The sequence below is a fragment of the Monomorium pharaonis genome, chromosome 1 (assembly GCF_013373865.1).
Source record: "Monomorium pharaonis isolate MP-MQ-018 chromosome 1, ASM1337386v2, whole genome shotgun sequence".
Lineage (NCBI taxonomy): Eukaryota > Metazoa > Arthropoda > Insecta > Hymenoptera > Formicidae > Monomorium > Monomorium pharaonis.
The window spans coordinates 13,248,276-13,265,197 of record NC_050467.1 but is presented as its reverse complement, the minus strand read 5'-3'; the positions used below and the strand labels follow the sequence as shown (position 1 = coordinate 13,265,197).

Here is a 16,922-nt window from a genome sequence, read left to right as displayed (position 1 = left end):
ATGCCCGGAATTCAAAGAACTCAAGCCAATGAAACTCAAGTAAGGTTGTCGAAAATAGAATTACCCAAATTCTCTGGTTTGTATGAAGAATGGCACTCATTTTTTAATACGTTCAACGCGATGATACATTCAAGTGCATCCCTGAACGACATTCAGAAATTCCACTACTTAAAGTCCGTCGTTAAGGGCGAGGCCGCCGAAGTCACTGCTTTCATTGAAATTTCCGCCGTGCACTATAATGATGCTTGGTCTCGGCTAATTGATAGATACGATAACGAACGCGTCGCAGTGCAAAACCAGATTAAAGCGATTTTTGATTTACCGACCTTGAAAAGAGAAAATAGCATCACACTGCAAAGTATCTTAGACGGAATTTTAAAGCACACTCGCGCATTAGAATCCCTGAAACGTCCCACCGCTCATTGGGGCGACTTGTTAATACACATAGTAACGAGCAAGCTAGACTTTGTAACTATAAAGGAGTGGGAAGCTAGTATCGAATCGCAAAAGCCGCCCGAGTTCAATGAACTAATTACCTTTCTTACAAAGAGGTGCCAAACGCTGGAGGCCGTGGCTCGTAGGAGCGTATCCATGCAATCAGAGCAATAGTAACATTCGTCCACCCGCGCAAGGTAAAGTAACGAACGCTCATGCCGCGGTAGCGAGCGTCAAGTATCCGCAATGTAAAGGAGATCATAAAATTTATCAATGTAAAGCGTTTAAAGACCTCTCGGTAGAGGAACGTTTAAATAAAGTAAAAGAGTTAAAACTATGTTTAAATTGTTTAAGGGGCAAACACTTTGTAAAGGAGTGCTCGGCTGGCGGTTGTAAGATATGTTCGAAAAAACACAGCACTCTGTTGCATGCGGAGCGAGAATTACGGGATAGCAGCGAGGCGACGAATAAACAAGCCGCATCGCCGCCAGTCGAGCCGACTCAAGTAACAAATGTCGTGTGCACCCACGCTCAATCAAAAGAAACATTAGAATCAAAACACGTGTTGTTATCAACAGCGTTGGTAAAGGTTAAAGCTAAAAACGGTCAATTTTTCACGGGCAGGGCTTTATTAGATAACGGATCACAATCCAACTTTATCACTAACGACTTTGCGAAAAAATTAAACATGCCGACGTTTAAAGAAAATATAGAGATCCGAGGCATAAATCAACAGGCTGTTTGTTCCACAGACTCAGTCAACTTAAAAATTACTTCCCGCTTCGGCACTTTCGGTACAGAGTTAACGTACGTTGTCCTCCCGAGAATTACTCAAAATATTCCTACAATTGAAATAGACATTTCAAATATAGAAATTCCCAAAAATATTAAGCTAGCTGATCCTCATTTCAATATACCGGGAAAGATAGATTTGTTGATCGGGGCGGATAACTTTTGGAACCTGATGTGTGTCGGGCAAATAAAATTAGGAAAACAAAGGCCGGTACTACAAAAGTCATTATTGGGATGGCTTGTTTCAGGGTCGACGATAACCCATAAGCCCCAAGGAATAAAACAAGCCAGTTGTCACTTAAGCGTATTAGAAGAGTTAGATCGAGACATGCGAGCGTTCTGGGAAGTAGAAAATTATCAGAGCGTAAAACAGTATAACGAAGAAGAAGAGTATTGCGAGAAACATTTCAAGGCCACGTATAGACGACAATTAGATGGTAGGTTTATCGTACAATACCCGATAAAAGAGCATCTGTTAGAGGCGCTGGGTAATTCGAAAGAAGTAGCCTTGAAGAGATTTCAATCATTAGAGCGAAAATTTGAAAGGAAATCCGAGTTTAAAAGGGAATATGCAGGATTCATGCGGGAATACCTTCATTTAGGTCACATGAAACCGGTTGCCGAACACGATAGAAGCAAGTTCAGAGTTTTCTTGCCGCACCATGCAGTTACAAAGGAAGGCGACGCGAAGTCTAAAATTCGAGTAGTTTTCGACGCATCCAGCAAATGCTCCGGAGAAAAATCGCTGAACGATGTTTTGTACAAGGGGCCAATAATCCAAACAGAACTGTTTGACTTAATCACTAGATTTCGCAGTCATAAATATGTTCTATGCGCAGATATTAAAAAAATGTACAGACAAATATTGATACATCATGAGCAAACCGCGTTGCAAAGTATCGTTTGGCGAGAGAGTCCGGATGTTGAAATCCAAGAATATGAATTATGTACGGTGACTTACGGTACCAAACCAGCGTCATTTTTAGCGACACGATGCTTGTTACAACTAGCGGAAGATGAGAAAGCAAAGTATCCTAGGGCTTCGAAAGTTGTCAGCAGAGATTTTTACATGGATGACATGTTGACAGGAGGGGATACGGAAGCAGACATCTTAAATTTACAAAATAAACTAACCGAATTGTTAGCCAAAGCGCGTTGGAATTACATAAATGGAATGCAAACGTACCCTCACTTAGTCAAACTAGTCCATGGAAAACCGATGCAGTAAGCATCGGGGAGGAAGCTGAATCCAAGTTATTTGGGGTACTGTGGAACCCTATTAAGGACGTTTTTAGTTATAAGGTAACGGTACAAGGCAGCGAGGTGCGCACAACGAAGCGTACGGTTCTATCACAAATCTGTAGATTGTTCGATCCACTGGGCTTGGTGGGTCCAGTCATTACGTTAACAAAGATTATAATGCAAGAACTGTGGAGCTTGGGCATAGGTTGGGATGAATCGGTACCCATGCATATTCATAAAGCGTGGGACGCAATAAAAGCACAATTGAACTTACTCAATAACCTGCAGATACCTAGAGCAGTTCTGTCGAGTGAAAAACACAGTCAAATACAAATCCACGGATTTTGCGATGCGAGCGAAAAGGCGTACGGGGCCTGCATATATCTAAGAGAACAAAATTTACACGGAAAAACTGTGATCTCGCTTCTTTGTTCAAAATCACGCATAGCGCCTATGAAAGCGTTATCGCTGCCGAGGTTAGAGCTATGTGGCGCAGTGCTATTAGCAAACTTAATGAACAGAGTAATATCGAGCCTAAATATGGAAACACTGCCGAAATATTTTTGGACGGATTCAATGATTGTAGTGGCCTGGATACGTTCCACTCCAAGAAAATGGCAAACGTTCGTAGCGAATAGAATAAGCGAAATCCACGACAAGTCCTCGCCTTCCGATTGGCACCATGTCAAGTCGGGGGACAACCCGGCCGATCTAATTTCGCGGGGGGCAACTCCCGAACAACTCATGCAAAACAATTCGTGGTGGAAAGCTCCGTGGCTGGTGGATGATGTAGAATCTTGGGAACCGGAAGACGAGGATTTGAATAACGTGATCGTACCTGAAAAACGAAAGCAAGCGATAATAGCAATGGCTGTGAAAGGCGACACGATAATAGACTACAAGAGATTTTCGTCGTTAAATAAATTAGTTAGAACAGTCGCGTATGTATTAAGATTTGCGTGTAATTTGAAATGTAAAATAGAAGACCGTAGAGTGGGCCAAATGAGCCTTATAGAGGTAAACGAAGCCAAAGCGATGATAATCAAGTTAGTACAAAATGAAGAGTTCGAACCCGAAATAAAGGCGTTAAGGAGTGGCCACTCAGTTCCAAGAAGCTCCAAGTTAATCGCTCTCCACCCCTTCTTAGATGACAAAGGGGTACTGCGCGTCGAAGGGAGATTGAAACATTCCGCGTGCCCGGAAGAAACCAAACACCCCATTTTGCTCCCGTCGTCACATCACGTGACCATGTTAGTCATCAGGCATCATCATGAGAAGGTTTTTCACGCAGGCGCACAGACCACCTTGAATTTTATAAGAGAAGAATTTTGGCCCATTTTCGCCAGGAGCCGAGTAAAGAAGATGTTACGAAACTGCGTAAAGTGCCGCAAGTCCCACCCTAAGGCTAATTGGCAAATCATGGGGGAGTTGCCAGCGGCAAGAGTTAAAATCACTAAAGCTTTCTACAGCTCAGGGGTCGATTATTGCGGACCCTTTTACGTACGAGATAGAGTGCGCCGGGGAGTATCCCGTTTGGACACGTAACGATTGGACACCGCTCGATTGGACACGCACGATTGGACACGCACGATTGGACACCGCACGATTGGACACCGCACGATTGGACACCGCACGATTGGACACCGCATTATTGGACACTGCACGATTGGACACCGCACGATTGGACACCGCATTATTGGACACCGCATTATTGGACACCGCATTATTGGACACCGCATTATTGGACACCGCATTATTGGACACCGCATTATTGGACACCGTACAATTGGACACACACACACATTTACGTGTGTGTATGCAGATTTCTAATACAGTTTGCATGGGTTAGCGACTTGGACGGGGTGGGTGCGGGAGAGGGGGCCGAAGGCCCCCCTTGCACCCCCCCGTGTGTGTGTGTGTGTGTGTGTGTGTGCGTGCGAGCATTTTCTGCACCACATAGGTTTGAAACTTTCCACGCAAAACGAGATGCTCCTAAAAATACGTATATAGATATTTAAAATTCAATTTTTTTTCTGGCAAATCGAAGCTTTTTTCTGCCAGATATTTCTAAGCTTAGATAATCTGTCATATGATATATAAATGTTATTCACTAGAAGACTGCGGTGTCCAATCGTGCTGTGTCCAATCGTGCTGTGTCCAATCGTGCGGTGTCCAATAATGCGGTGTCCAATAATGCGGTGTCCAATCGTGCGGTGTCCAATAATGCGGTGTCCAATCGTGCGGTGTCCAATAATGCGGTGTCCAATCGTGCGGTGTCCAATCGTGCGGTGTCCAATCGTGTGGTGTCCAATCGTGCGGTGTCCAATCGAGCCGTGTCCAATCGTGCGTGTCCAATCGTGCGTGTCCAATCGAGCGGTGTCCAATCGTTACGTGTCCAAAAGGAGGTCACCCGTTGAGTTCATATCGAATTTCATCAAACATGAACGCCACGCAATTATTTCCGAGATTTATCTCATCCTTATCCTTATCTTTATCGTCTTTCTTCTTCATCACCGATCTTCCTTCGGTAGAGAAAACTTTCACATGGTAACGTATAAATCCTGTTGTTGTATGGGTATCCTTATTTCATCGCTGTATCCAAAAGTGGTATTGGTGTACGGATTGTACGTGTGAGTCTCAATCTTGACGATGCTGTCGTCAAAGATCGGCTCGTCTCCAATGTTCAAGATGTTAGACATCTTAGATATTTCGTACGACAAATCCCAATGATTTTAAAAATTCAACGTTTGACGCGGAGAGTTTTTTTTTATCAGACGATCGAATATTTTTAACTGTCGTACAATTTATGTCACACGGTCGAATATTCTTGATTGGTGTAAAAATTGTGTCCTTCACCTGCTTATTCAACACGAGCATCTCACGTTATCGTCTTCGTACGTGTAACCTAACGGTAATCTCCTCTCCGCGAAAATCGAGTAATTGGCCGTCCTGATCCACAATGCGAATCGTTAAATCAGTAATGTTCCGTGCGACGATTGGAAAGTAAATAATCTGTGCAGGCGTTTCCGATATCTTATATCCTGGTGGTACCCTCGGCGAAAATTCGTGTATTGTGTGTACGCACTTGTTGCTGTACGCACCCGCAGTCACGTTACATTGTATGCGAATAATGTTTACGTTTATGATATTTATAGGTGCATCCGATTCATGCCACATTCGCGATTCAAGAGTACGTCGCGATGAAAATCCTAACAGCGATCCAACGTTGCTAAGTTTAAAGAAATTTATCTGATAAGCACACATAATTTCACTCTTCATTGTATTATTGTTAGCACGAATCACCACCGGATATTCGCTCTCTTCTTCATCTTCTTTGTGAAACGTTCTCTTTTCCGCAACATCGATGAGATTGTAAAATTGTGCGTTTCAAATATCTATCTGTATCACACAATTCATACGATCCTTCGGGAATTGTAATTTCCTTGTCGTCTTTATCATAATAAAATTTGTTATTCGACGAATTTACATTAGGTACGGTATAGTATGTTTCAAAATCTGTGAGACCGAGCTCGTAATCGCTCAAATCTACGGAAAATAGCTTATCGCGAGGATGCTACTCTTGCCAGTTAGCGTAAACGTCAGTGACATGTTGAGGCAAATACTGAGTTAAATTGAACAATGTTAGCCTTTAAATTGATTACTAACTCTTTGAAGAAAACGCAGACATAGTTGACCGCAGTTACTTTGATCATAACGTTGATAAGGCGTGTGATTGTACTCGATCCGCTTTACATCTAAATATTGCACCAGTTCTTTCGGTGGTCTAAGATTGCCGAAACTATCAAAGTATATAGCGCGATTTCCTCTCTTTGCGTATGCCACCCAGTGTGTACCTGATCCTTCAGCGTTATCTAAATTTACAATACCGCTCTCGTTTCGATATGCTCCAACCGTTGGTAATGCTGTACGCATAAAAATTCCTCTAAAGTGTGGAATGCGCATACGTTTCGCTAACTGTAATAATTGTGTGTTGGTAGTTGCACCTTTTGGCATTTTTAACGTTTTTTTGACGGTTTTTTTTTTTCGTCGACACTCCTTGTCCACGCTTATATGGAGCGAGATAAACTCCATGACCTTCCATGACACGATTATGACGTTTCAATTCGTTCAGCTGACGCTGCGCTGCCTTGTTATCATTCACAACCTTCGCAACTCCCGCCGCTTCACCGATTAACGACCCGAGAACGCCCAACAGCGGTAGAATGGGTAAAACACCGCCGCGTTTTTCTACCGGAAGTATTCGTTAACTCGCTCTCTTTTTTTTATCACTTTTTTTCTTTTTCAAACCCATACTGATTTTCGTCTTAGTTTTCATAGCTGCCCAAACGGCTGCTGCAGCAGCTCTTTCTCCGAAAGTCGAATCGTTCGTTGTAATGCGTTTTCGCGCTTCCGCAGCGAGTATATTATCAGCTGCGTGTCTATCGGTGAGTTCGTTGCTCCGGGAGTACGCAATGTCGTGTTTGCGACACGCCGCGTCCAACGGATTAATACCCCGATCACCTCTGGCCAATCGCTTTTTCAGCCTAATATCTAAACCGCAAAATTGATATCCTGGTATGTGCAGTTCGAAAGGAAGCGCATTTATCGCACGATTTAACAAGCCGCGACCTACCGCTGGCATTCGCGACAATTCTTTATCAACGGTGCGGGGCCGTCGATGTGCGTCTGGTGCTACGATTGATTGTAATGTTTGTAGCAACGACGATGGCTTCGAATCTCCGTATCAGTCTTTATATGTTCCGGAACTGTCCCACACGTGTTCAATATAATTGCTACATACGCGTAGCAGAATAGGTTTCGACACGAATTCTAACTGCTCGGCACTCAAATCGAGTACATCGGAGGGATGTGAAAATATGAGAAACATTTTACATACTGAACAATTTTTCTCGGTGCGTCTCTATAAATAGATCGGTCTTATTATAATTTTTGTCAGTTTTTATCAGAGCATAGAGAGAGAAAATATGCGGTTCGTACAACATTCACCAGCGATTAAAGTAACAAATTTCGATGACAGAATAATGTCCGAAAGAAAAATACGGAGGTATGGAAACATGTTGCCGAGTTCTATACGTGGTATAATTTGTGGTCCGTCAAATTGTGGCAAGACAAACGTATTAATAGCTTGTTGGAAAGTCCGCATGGAGTACGTTTTGAGAATGTATATGTGTACTCGAAATCATTACAACAACCCAAATATTGATACTTGGAAAATTTATTGACACCAATTGAAGAAGTTAATTATTTTGTATTCTCCAATAACTGTGATGTTATTCAGCCGAGTGAAGCGCTTCCGAATTCCATTTTTATCTTTGATGACGTGGCGTGTGATAAGTAAGACACGATAAGAGACTACTTTGCAATGGGGCGACACGTGGATATCGACTGCTTCTATCTCTGTCAGATGTATGCAAAGATACCGAAACATCTTATACGCGACAATGCGAATTTGCTAATTTTATTCAAGCAGGTACTAATCTAAAGCACGCGTACAACGATCATGTAAATACCGACATGTCTTACGAGGATTTTAGCAATTTATGTCATACTTGTTGGCAACAAAAGTATGGATCTTTAGTGATAGATAAGGATAGTGCACTCGCTGATGGATGATACCGAAAAGGATTTAATGACTTTGCAATACCATAAAGCAGTTAGTTGTTTTCGATACGTTGATCAAGTAGTAGCGTTTCTCAACATGGATAACACAGATAACAGAATGAATCGTGAGAAAATTGTGAAAGAGATTGCGAAAACGAGTGATTCAATTCGCAAAAAATATCACGCTTTGAAAGTGGGTAAAGTGCAAGAAGAGATGGCGTTGAAGAGACAATTTAAGCTCATTGTTGAACCATTAAACAGATTGTTGAAAACACCGTTGGTGATGTATCAGATCCGATTAAGAATGAAACGTTCTTTTCGGAGGAAGATGAATATGCAGAACCAAAACCGAAACGAAAGCGATTAAACGCTTCGTTTAACAATTCTATAATATGACTTCTACTCCTGTTAAAAAAATGAGACGATCAAAAACTGTACCAACTAATTTGAATGAAACATCGCAAATATTACATGATAGTGATTTATCGTACAGTCATGTACCTTCTGTCGAAGACGTTTTTGAAATCGCAGCCAATGAACCGCTTGTGACGTCTATTCGACAACAGTTGGCAACGCAAGAAGGACGTGAAAAGTTGCACACACACTATGGTCCATTAGGTCAAAAATATATGGGAGCTGTTCTGAGTGGTAAAAAACCAGTCATAATAGATACTGTTTACGGAGATTACTTCACCGACTTTGGAACGATGCTCGGCGATAAACGCGTCGACATACACAAGAATGACAACATAGTCATAGATGGTAAAATATATGTGGGAACGCCTGGTCTGTACGAATTAATTTTCATGAAAATGCCCAACATGTACACGAATAATGACCTGCAGAATTATAAAAACATTCTATTGGCGACAAATGCATATAGACGCGGACATATTGCACAAAATCAAGTAATGGGCAACAAAGGGTCTAAATATAAAAATATAATTGCGCCCTTATTAACAGACGCAGAAGTTGGACAAGGTCTACCGAGCGCTATTACATTAAATGATAACAAGATCGATTATGTTCATTGGGATGATCCCAACGAGCTTGTGGATCGCCTTCGATTGCTCGAGGCCTCACACCAGGCTGGGCACAATGCTCACGACAACGAGATTCTATCAATTATTGAGGAACTTCGCGAGGCTGGTCTTATTATAAATTAAAACTGCATGAAACAAATCATTTAGTCAACATCGCAATGTCAATCAACAAGTTTGGAACATCGCTTGGAAGAGGTGGTGCGTAACCATACTATCAATGGAGTGGATTAGTCAGAAATTACGTGCGCGATAACGCTCTTTGCATGGCTGTCACTGATTTAGATGCAAAGTCGTGCAAAATTCGACGTGTAGCGCTGCCTGTAGACGATAATGATGCAACCAATAAACGATACGTACAGCAGAACGTGAAAATTTTAAAGGATCGACAGGATGAAATCGAGAGGAAGATTGAGACACTCCAAAGTAGAGTAGAAATTACAGCTCATATGCTAAACGAGTTTCAAAGGCAGTTCGACGCGGTGACTCATCGTGCAGAGTAAAAAAGTTGATACATCGAATATATGTGTCATTTACATATACTTCAAACATGTCTGAGAAACAATTGCTGGTTGAGGAGTTGCATGCTCCGGCGAGAAGAAATTTTTCTCGAAGACGTGTCATAGTTTGTGGATATGATGACCTGTGGCAGGCGGATTTACATAGTTGAGATGCGTCCTTACACGCAATTTAACCGAGGTTATCACTACATATTCTCCGTTATCGATGTGCTGAGTAAGCATGTATGGGCTGTGCCGCTTAAGACCAAGAGTGGTAGCCAAGTTGCCATTGCGATTGCAAAGATAATTCCGAAAGATGGAAGATGTCCGAAAAATTTGCAAACAGACAAAGGAAAGGAATTTTATAACGCAAACGTGCAGAAACTATTAAAAAAACATGATATTAATCATTATTCTACGTACTCCATAATGAAAGCATCAGTTGTCGAACGCTTTAACCGAACATTAAAAAACGTTATGTGGAAACAATTTACACTCAATGGAAATTATAGATGGATCGATTTGCTGCCACGTCTTGTATCAGAATACAACGCACGAAAACATCGAACTATCGGCATGCGACCCATCGATGTTACGCCTGCAATCGCTAAAAAACTCTTAACCACTGTGTACAGTCACGTAAAAATTGCAGCACCCGCGCAATTTAAAGTAGGTGACTCGGTGCGCGTCAGTAAATTTAAAACTGTTTTTGAGAAGGGTTATACACCAAATTGGACTACGGAGATATTTAAAATTATTAAAATACAGCGTACCAATCCTGTGACATATGTACTGGAAGATTCCTGTGGAAAACCTATCTCTGGAGGATTCTACGAATATGAGCTGCAGCGTGTTGCAAATTCTGACGTGTATCTCGTTGAAAAAATATTGCGCAGAAAAGGAGATGAGATTTACGTAAAGTGGTTGGGATTCGATGGATCACATAATTCATGGATACATAAAGACACTGTTATTTAATCCAATAAAAATTGTTTTTATTATATTTACATAAAAGTACAATGTAACCAAATACATTATTATATTAATTTTATATTATGCGAGATTTCTTTATCATCCTTTCATCATACTTAATACATTTTTATTAATATCTGTTTTTAACATAAAAATAGATAAAATTATTTTTAATGTAAAATGTGAAATTTAAAACTATTGTTACGTCCTGGGGGAGGGGGGAAGTGACCGGGGCCGAGCGTAAACCGTGGTTCCCCAGGAGCGTAACTGTTTGTGAGTTTGTGGGTAAAAAGAAAGAAAAATTGGATCCGGTTATAGAATTATATTTTCTTTTTATTATTTTTATTATTATTCTCCCTCTTGTTTTTCTCTTTTAAGAGGTGGTGCTCCTTCGAGGGGCTTGAGAAGCCTTTTATAAGCTTCTATGGATCGAAGGGTCGCCTTGCCGGATAAGGCGAATTTCGGGAGCGATCCGACGAAGGTCTCGTCGCTTGTTATGCGGGGGCCTTGCCGCAGGGGTGGACGGGCCTGGAGGTCCACCTTTGCGGGACGCGTGGGAGCTCGTATAGGAGCAGTGTCGGTCCCTGGGGTAGCCGGGGCGGCGGGCGCCTGAAGGGAGCGAGTTTTGGTGGTGGTGCGCTATGGCAGGGTGGTGCCGGGGCCACTAGTCGGGTGCAGGGGGTAGGCTGTGGAGGCGGCAGCCCAAACGGGCCCGGTGATCCGTGGCGTCTCGGGGAGGCGTCGGGGGGCGGAGGTCGATCGAAGATGCGAGGATCGAACGTTCCAGCCTCGATGAGACGCCATTTTAACCGCTTGATCTGCCGCTTCCTTCCCCCTCGGCGAGACCGTGGCATGATGTCACACTGTTTGGTTGTAGACCGATTTTATTAAAAGAACCCATTATATAGAAGACACGTGTCAGGCAGGTAAATTTTTTTATAAGCGAGTCATGTAATTTGTGTAATGTTCCTCTCTTTCTCTTTGTTAATATTTATTTCCCTTTCTTTTAGTTTTTAAGAAATATTTTAATCGGCGTAATTTAGATGAGAAACCGAGTCAATCTGCCTAGTTTGTAATAGTATGAGTCCGTGGGGATAAAGCGCCCAAATAGGCGAGCCCATTGCCCATGGAGTAGGGAGGGGAGTGTGGGGGATAAGCGCCCTAGTGGACAGCCCGTACCATCCCACGGAGTGTAAGCCAGAGATCGACTCGGATTCTATTCTTAGCCGTCTTGTTCGGTTTCACACGGACGCGGACCAAGAGTACGTGAACTGAGAGAGAGAGAGAGATAGAGAGACAGAGAGAGATCAATGATAGTTATTATTATTGTCCGCGTAGTTACTGCCTGCCACGTGGACGACGCGGTTCTTAGTGGTGCTTTTAGGAGATGAGTTTAGGCCAAAAATAATAAAAAAAAAGGAGAGTACCTCTTTTCTTTTGTGGGTACTGTTCGGATGCTAATGAGAGGAAGAGCGTACAATTTTGCGACAATGTGTAGAGAGCGTGAGGGGGGAGCGCCCAGGGAGGGCGCAACAAATCCCACGCCAAGGAAAGATGGGGCGTTTGTGACGGAGAGCGCCCTATGGGCTGCCCTGTGGTGCACAGTTAGGTGGGAAAACGACGTAGGGGGTGAAAAGCGCCTTAATAGGCGCCCGTTGTCCCCTGGACACCTCCTAACTTAAGCGCCCCGGTATGCGCCCCTGGCTTGAAGTTTCAGGGAGGAAGCAGGCGCCTGAATCGTAGCGCCCTGCTTCCAGGATGAGGATTCAGGGAAGTCGCTGTTTCGCTTCAGAATATTTTAGGGAGCACCGAGGATGGTTTTGCCCCGTATTTTTGCCCTACTTAATTTAATAATACAAGTAAGAAATTTTTTTTTAGTTACTAAATATAATTTTTATTATAATTATATTGAACACACAAAAAAAAACTTTGTTTTAAATAAAGTAGAGTGAGCTTACATTTGATAATTTGTAAGAATGAATTTTACGGCGTTTTGTAGATAAGGGGAGATGTTACTTACGCACTGTTCAAGAATTAATGGTCACAATGTCGTATACTTGGTAGTAGTCTTATTTGTAAGAGCACGAAGGCTAATAATTATTAAACGGATAGTTACTTTCTTCCCGCAGAGTAACGTCTATGCCTACTGGCAGCGCGACTCGTTATATGAGCGAAAATGCTTCTTCCTGAGGATCTCGCGCCTCCTTATATACCCCAAAACTAGGGGGTCCTAGGGGTACGCGGGTGTAGGGAAACTCAAATCCATGGAAAATTCCGCGACAAATAGCTATTATTTTTGAAATTTTATGGTTTTCTAATTTTTGTTCGAATTATTATAAACTTCGGTCAAGAGGTAGCCAGGGTGATTAGCGTTTGAATGCTTCCTTCGCCTTTCTCCTATCACCTCTGTGAGCGGAGTAATTAAACGCATATCTTCGTAATTACTTTACTCATGCTATCTCATTCATACTTCCCGATCGGAATAATGCTCGAGCTATTGCTATCCCACTTGGTACACGCGCTCCGCAGCTGGACCGACTCTTCGGCAGCGCGAGAGTGTCACGCGTGGAACCGCATGGTTGAAAAATATTCACATTACTCCAGGTTGTTAATAATGTGAAAGAGTTATAGCATGACTGCGACGGATTGCTAGTATTATTAATTAACAAGGGAGTTGAGGGGTGGCGGTTGCACCCTGTCGTTAATAGCAATAGAAAGGCGCGACGAAGGAATATTACTCTTTAATGAAATTTTTAACTATACGCGGCATGATTCGATGGATTTGAGCTTTAACAATCGATGGTAATAATTACGCACGTGATAACAATAAATTTTAATAAAGAGTATAAGCGTAGGGTGTACGCGCTAATACCCAGCGCGTCTGATTCGTGGGGAGGGAAGCGCTCGGTGAGACGAGTGCTCCGGCGGAGCACGCGAGAACGCGGTGCGCGACGTGAGATGAAATAGGTGAAAAATTTCATCGAACGTAACACTATATTTATAGCGGTATTCGATAATGTCCCCACGGTAACGTTTCAACCGAATCGTGGTATGAGGCTTACCCTCTTGTCATCATATGGACTTAGAGCGATTTCCGTTTCGGACACCGTATATACTTTATGCAGCTGGATCTATGCATGATTGGCGACGCGTCATCTCGATCTCATCTCTCAAACACCGGGTATAATCATCGAATGTTATGGTTCGCGCTACTAACATTATTCTTGACACCTTTCGCCGTTTTAGTATCCTTCTTTCCATCTACCTTTAACGCATACATCTTTGCTCTAAGTCAACGAAATCAGTCATTATCACACCATTATTCCTATCTTTCATTAGGCCCGGAACTTTTTTATTCTCGAGAGGCATACCGTACGCGTTGTCGACCGGATAATCGCTCGTGTCGAATCTAGCGATATCACGTTTCATCGTCTCGTAAATATCTTCACACTCGACGAGGCATCTGAGACCTGTCAGTGTCGTGTGTACATAACTACTACATTTGTTACGATATAAAGATAGCATGTATTACGTGGTGAAATTATATAGACACGTCTTAGAAATAAGATACACATGCCTACGTAAATCGGCTTATATAATTTCATCTCGAGTTTTCTAAGTTCACGGCGATTTAAATTTTCTGCAAAAATACTTCGACTATGAAAATTCGGTTTTTGCGATCATTGTCTCTGCACCATACCGCCCCACCCATTTTGTCAACAACTTAACGTCAACATGATTGCGCACATTCTCCCTGGTTTTACCAAACACCTGCATTATTCATTAATTATACAAGTTTTTTCAATCAAAATACATAGATATGAGGATGGTTTCGATGCGGTCGTACGTCTGCATGTATTTGTTGTTAGCCTGTGCATCTCTGCCTGAACATTGCTGAGACCGCCGCGTATACCGCGTTCGATGAACATTACCATGTCAATGTCAGTAAGCAGTTCGAAAGTAATTTTTGTATATTTTAACATAGCGTCCACGTGTATCCGGGGAGAGTGTAATAATGGTGCTGGATCGAGACCGTAACTTTCTAAGCATTTATCGCGAAAATTTTCAAAAATGTCAGCTAACAATAACACATCCGTTTTCAAATATAGATCGCTGTATTCACCCAACGTTTGAATCGCTTCCAGACATTCTCGGCGTGCATGTAATCGCACTCGGATACAGTATCAGAGGTCAGGGAACTGAAAAATGATTCGCGCGGCGGTAAACACGTGTCCTGCAGCTTGTTAACGCAGTCAACGTACTCATACGGAAATACACCTTTCGCGTCAATAAATCGAAATCCTCGTCAGATAAGTGTAAAAATTCAGAACGTACAATTTTTAATTTTTCTTTGCTTAGAAATGATGCCAATTTTTCGAGACTAGTATTTAAAATTTATATGTATCTATGAACCGTTAGTTTTATGTAATTGTGTGGATCTAATTTATCAGCTGTGTCTACGACATGTTTTGTAAAAGAAATGTACTTTTCTTTTGTGATGAGGAGTACGTCGGTCTTCCCTTTGAACGCCGTGGCTATTTCCTTAATAATGAAATGCGAATCGTATCCAGATAAATTATGAAAAATAACTGGCATGTATGAAGCATTTTGATAATTTAAATTGCAGAGAGAATGTGCAGGACCGCGATAACGACCGGTCAAATGACAATGATCGCGCACCCGCATGTCATCCGATGCGAATGCTTTAATCGCAGATATGACACTGCGTCACGCTACGGTATGCCTCCAATGTTCCTCCGATAATGTTTCCATGGGGACATTAGTTGATAAACGAGTCTTAACGTTATACGCTAATTCTTCAAGTTGTTTAGTGAACCACGCGAGGCAATCTTTATCGGCGACGAAACCGGTACGCGGATAACGCGTTGTCGTACGAGCATCGCACGTACTACCCGATGCTGAATACCTCATGTTGTTGATATGTGTACGACGCTTGCTCTGTATCCTATTGCGTCTTCCGCAGCAACACATTCGAGGTCCGCGTAGACGATAAGGGCACTCGTTTCTTGTGGTTTATATTCCGGAAATTCAACCACTTGTCTTCAGCGGGCAATGTGATAGCGCAGTCGTTCATTCTCTGACAGTCTACAGCGTGTAATTGCAACCTCTCACACGATGAAAAATAGTGCAAGCACCTGTAAAAATAATTTAAAAAAATTTTAATATACTTTTTTTGCTAGATCATAAAACTATTTTTTAGATGAAAATATAGTATACATACCGATCGCAAATGTATCTTTTTCCATCATGTTTGCTCAGTTGGGAGCTGATGAGGCGGGACAGATTTTTTATCCAGACAAAGTGGCCCACGCTGTCTTCGCGCGGATTTTGCACGTATAATAAATTGACATGTTTCTCTTTCTTATCATTAGAGAGCCGCAGCGGAAGAATCTTTAGCATTGCCATTTCTTTTTCATCCCGTAGACGTTGATTGATATATTGTTAAGACTCTCAAATTTTCCAATATCCTTTAGTGTAACGGGAAACACAATATCATCAAACTTAGAACTGTTACATAATGCGGATATGATGACTCCCTTTCTGAATTTCTTTCGACAGGTGTAGCGCGGCGACCACTGACCACGCAAAGCATGCATTATCCTTTGAATTAACGTTCAATACCGCACGTTTCACCATTATTTCTCGCGGCAAAGTCATATAACACCCCGCATGTAAAGGATTATACTTGTTTATATTTAGAGTCAAATTAAGAATTCGCGACAACGCCCATCCGCTATCACGTTCTTGAAACTCTTTGAGCGAGGCCAAAGTGGGCTCGATAATGCGTCGCTCGTACCACTCGTGCAAGTCCGACATTTGGAATAGTTCACAATTTTTAGTGTTTTATACTTTTGTTGGCACGTTTATCACCCGTTACAAACATGCCGTTGAATACTGTGTTCACTTTTACACTATTGTGTTTTTTAAAGCGTCCCGCACTCGCTCGAGCACTATACCGCCTGCATCTTCTAAAAACGTTCGCGGTTCAATATAGTTTGTATTATCACCACACCGTCAGAATGCGATTCTCGAACGCTGCATCTATCTCTCGCCACACGAGTCTATTCGCGTTATTACTAGTGCTCGCGTAATTACCGCCTACATGCACAAAACGTCTTTGTAATCGCGTTTTTTCACCTTCGAGTCGCGCGATCCTCGCTACCAACGATTGTCTTTGTCCGACGGCAAGCCGAGGACGCTTGATGCGGCTATGTTCCTCAGCTGTTGTATAATCTTGTCACATCGCTGCAACCACATGAAACACTCGCCCAAGGTAGCGATTCTGTCGGCTTGCTCC

General features: G+C 42.4%; 1 protein-coding gene across 1 annotated transcript; it reads left to right on the top strand.

Annotated features, from left to right (window-relative positions):
• On the top strand, window positions 1-4,014 carry LOC118646483. The gene is made up of 3 exons (XM_036289480.1): window positions 1-551; window positions 790-2,451; window positions 2,523-4,014. The coding sequence occupies exons 1-3, from the start codon at window positions 1-3 to the stop codon at window positions 4,012-4,014; spliced, it is 3,705 nt and encodes a 1,234-aa protein (XP_036145373.1).
• Window positions 4,015-16,922: the final 12,908 nt, after the last annotated feature.

Bases quoted from the DNA above. Each gene is read 5' to 3' on its own strand.
- LOC118646483 (XM_036289480.1), top strand. From the start codon at position 1: ATGCCCGGAATTCAAAGAACTCAAGCCAATGAAACTCAAGTAAGGTTG. The intron at 552-789 runs GTGCCAAACGCT...AAATTGTTTAAG, and splicing joins ATTACCTTTCTTACAAAGAG to GGGCAAACACTTTGTAAAGG. The intron at 2,452-2,522 runs GTAAGCATCGGG...GGACGTTTTTAG, and splicing joins GTCCATGGAAAACCGATGCA to TTATAAGGTAACGGTACAAG.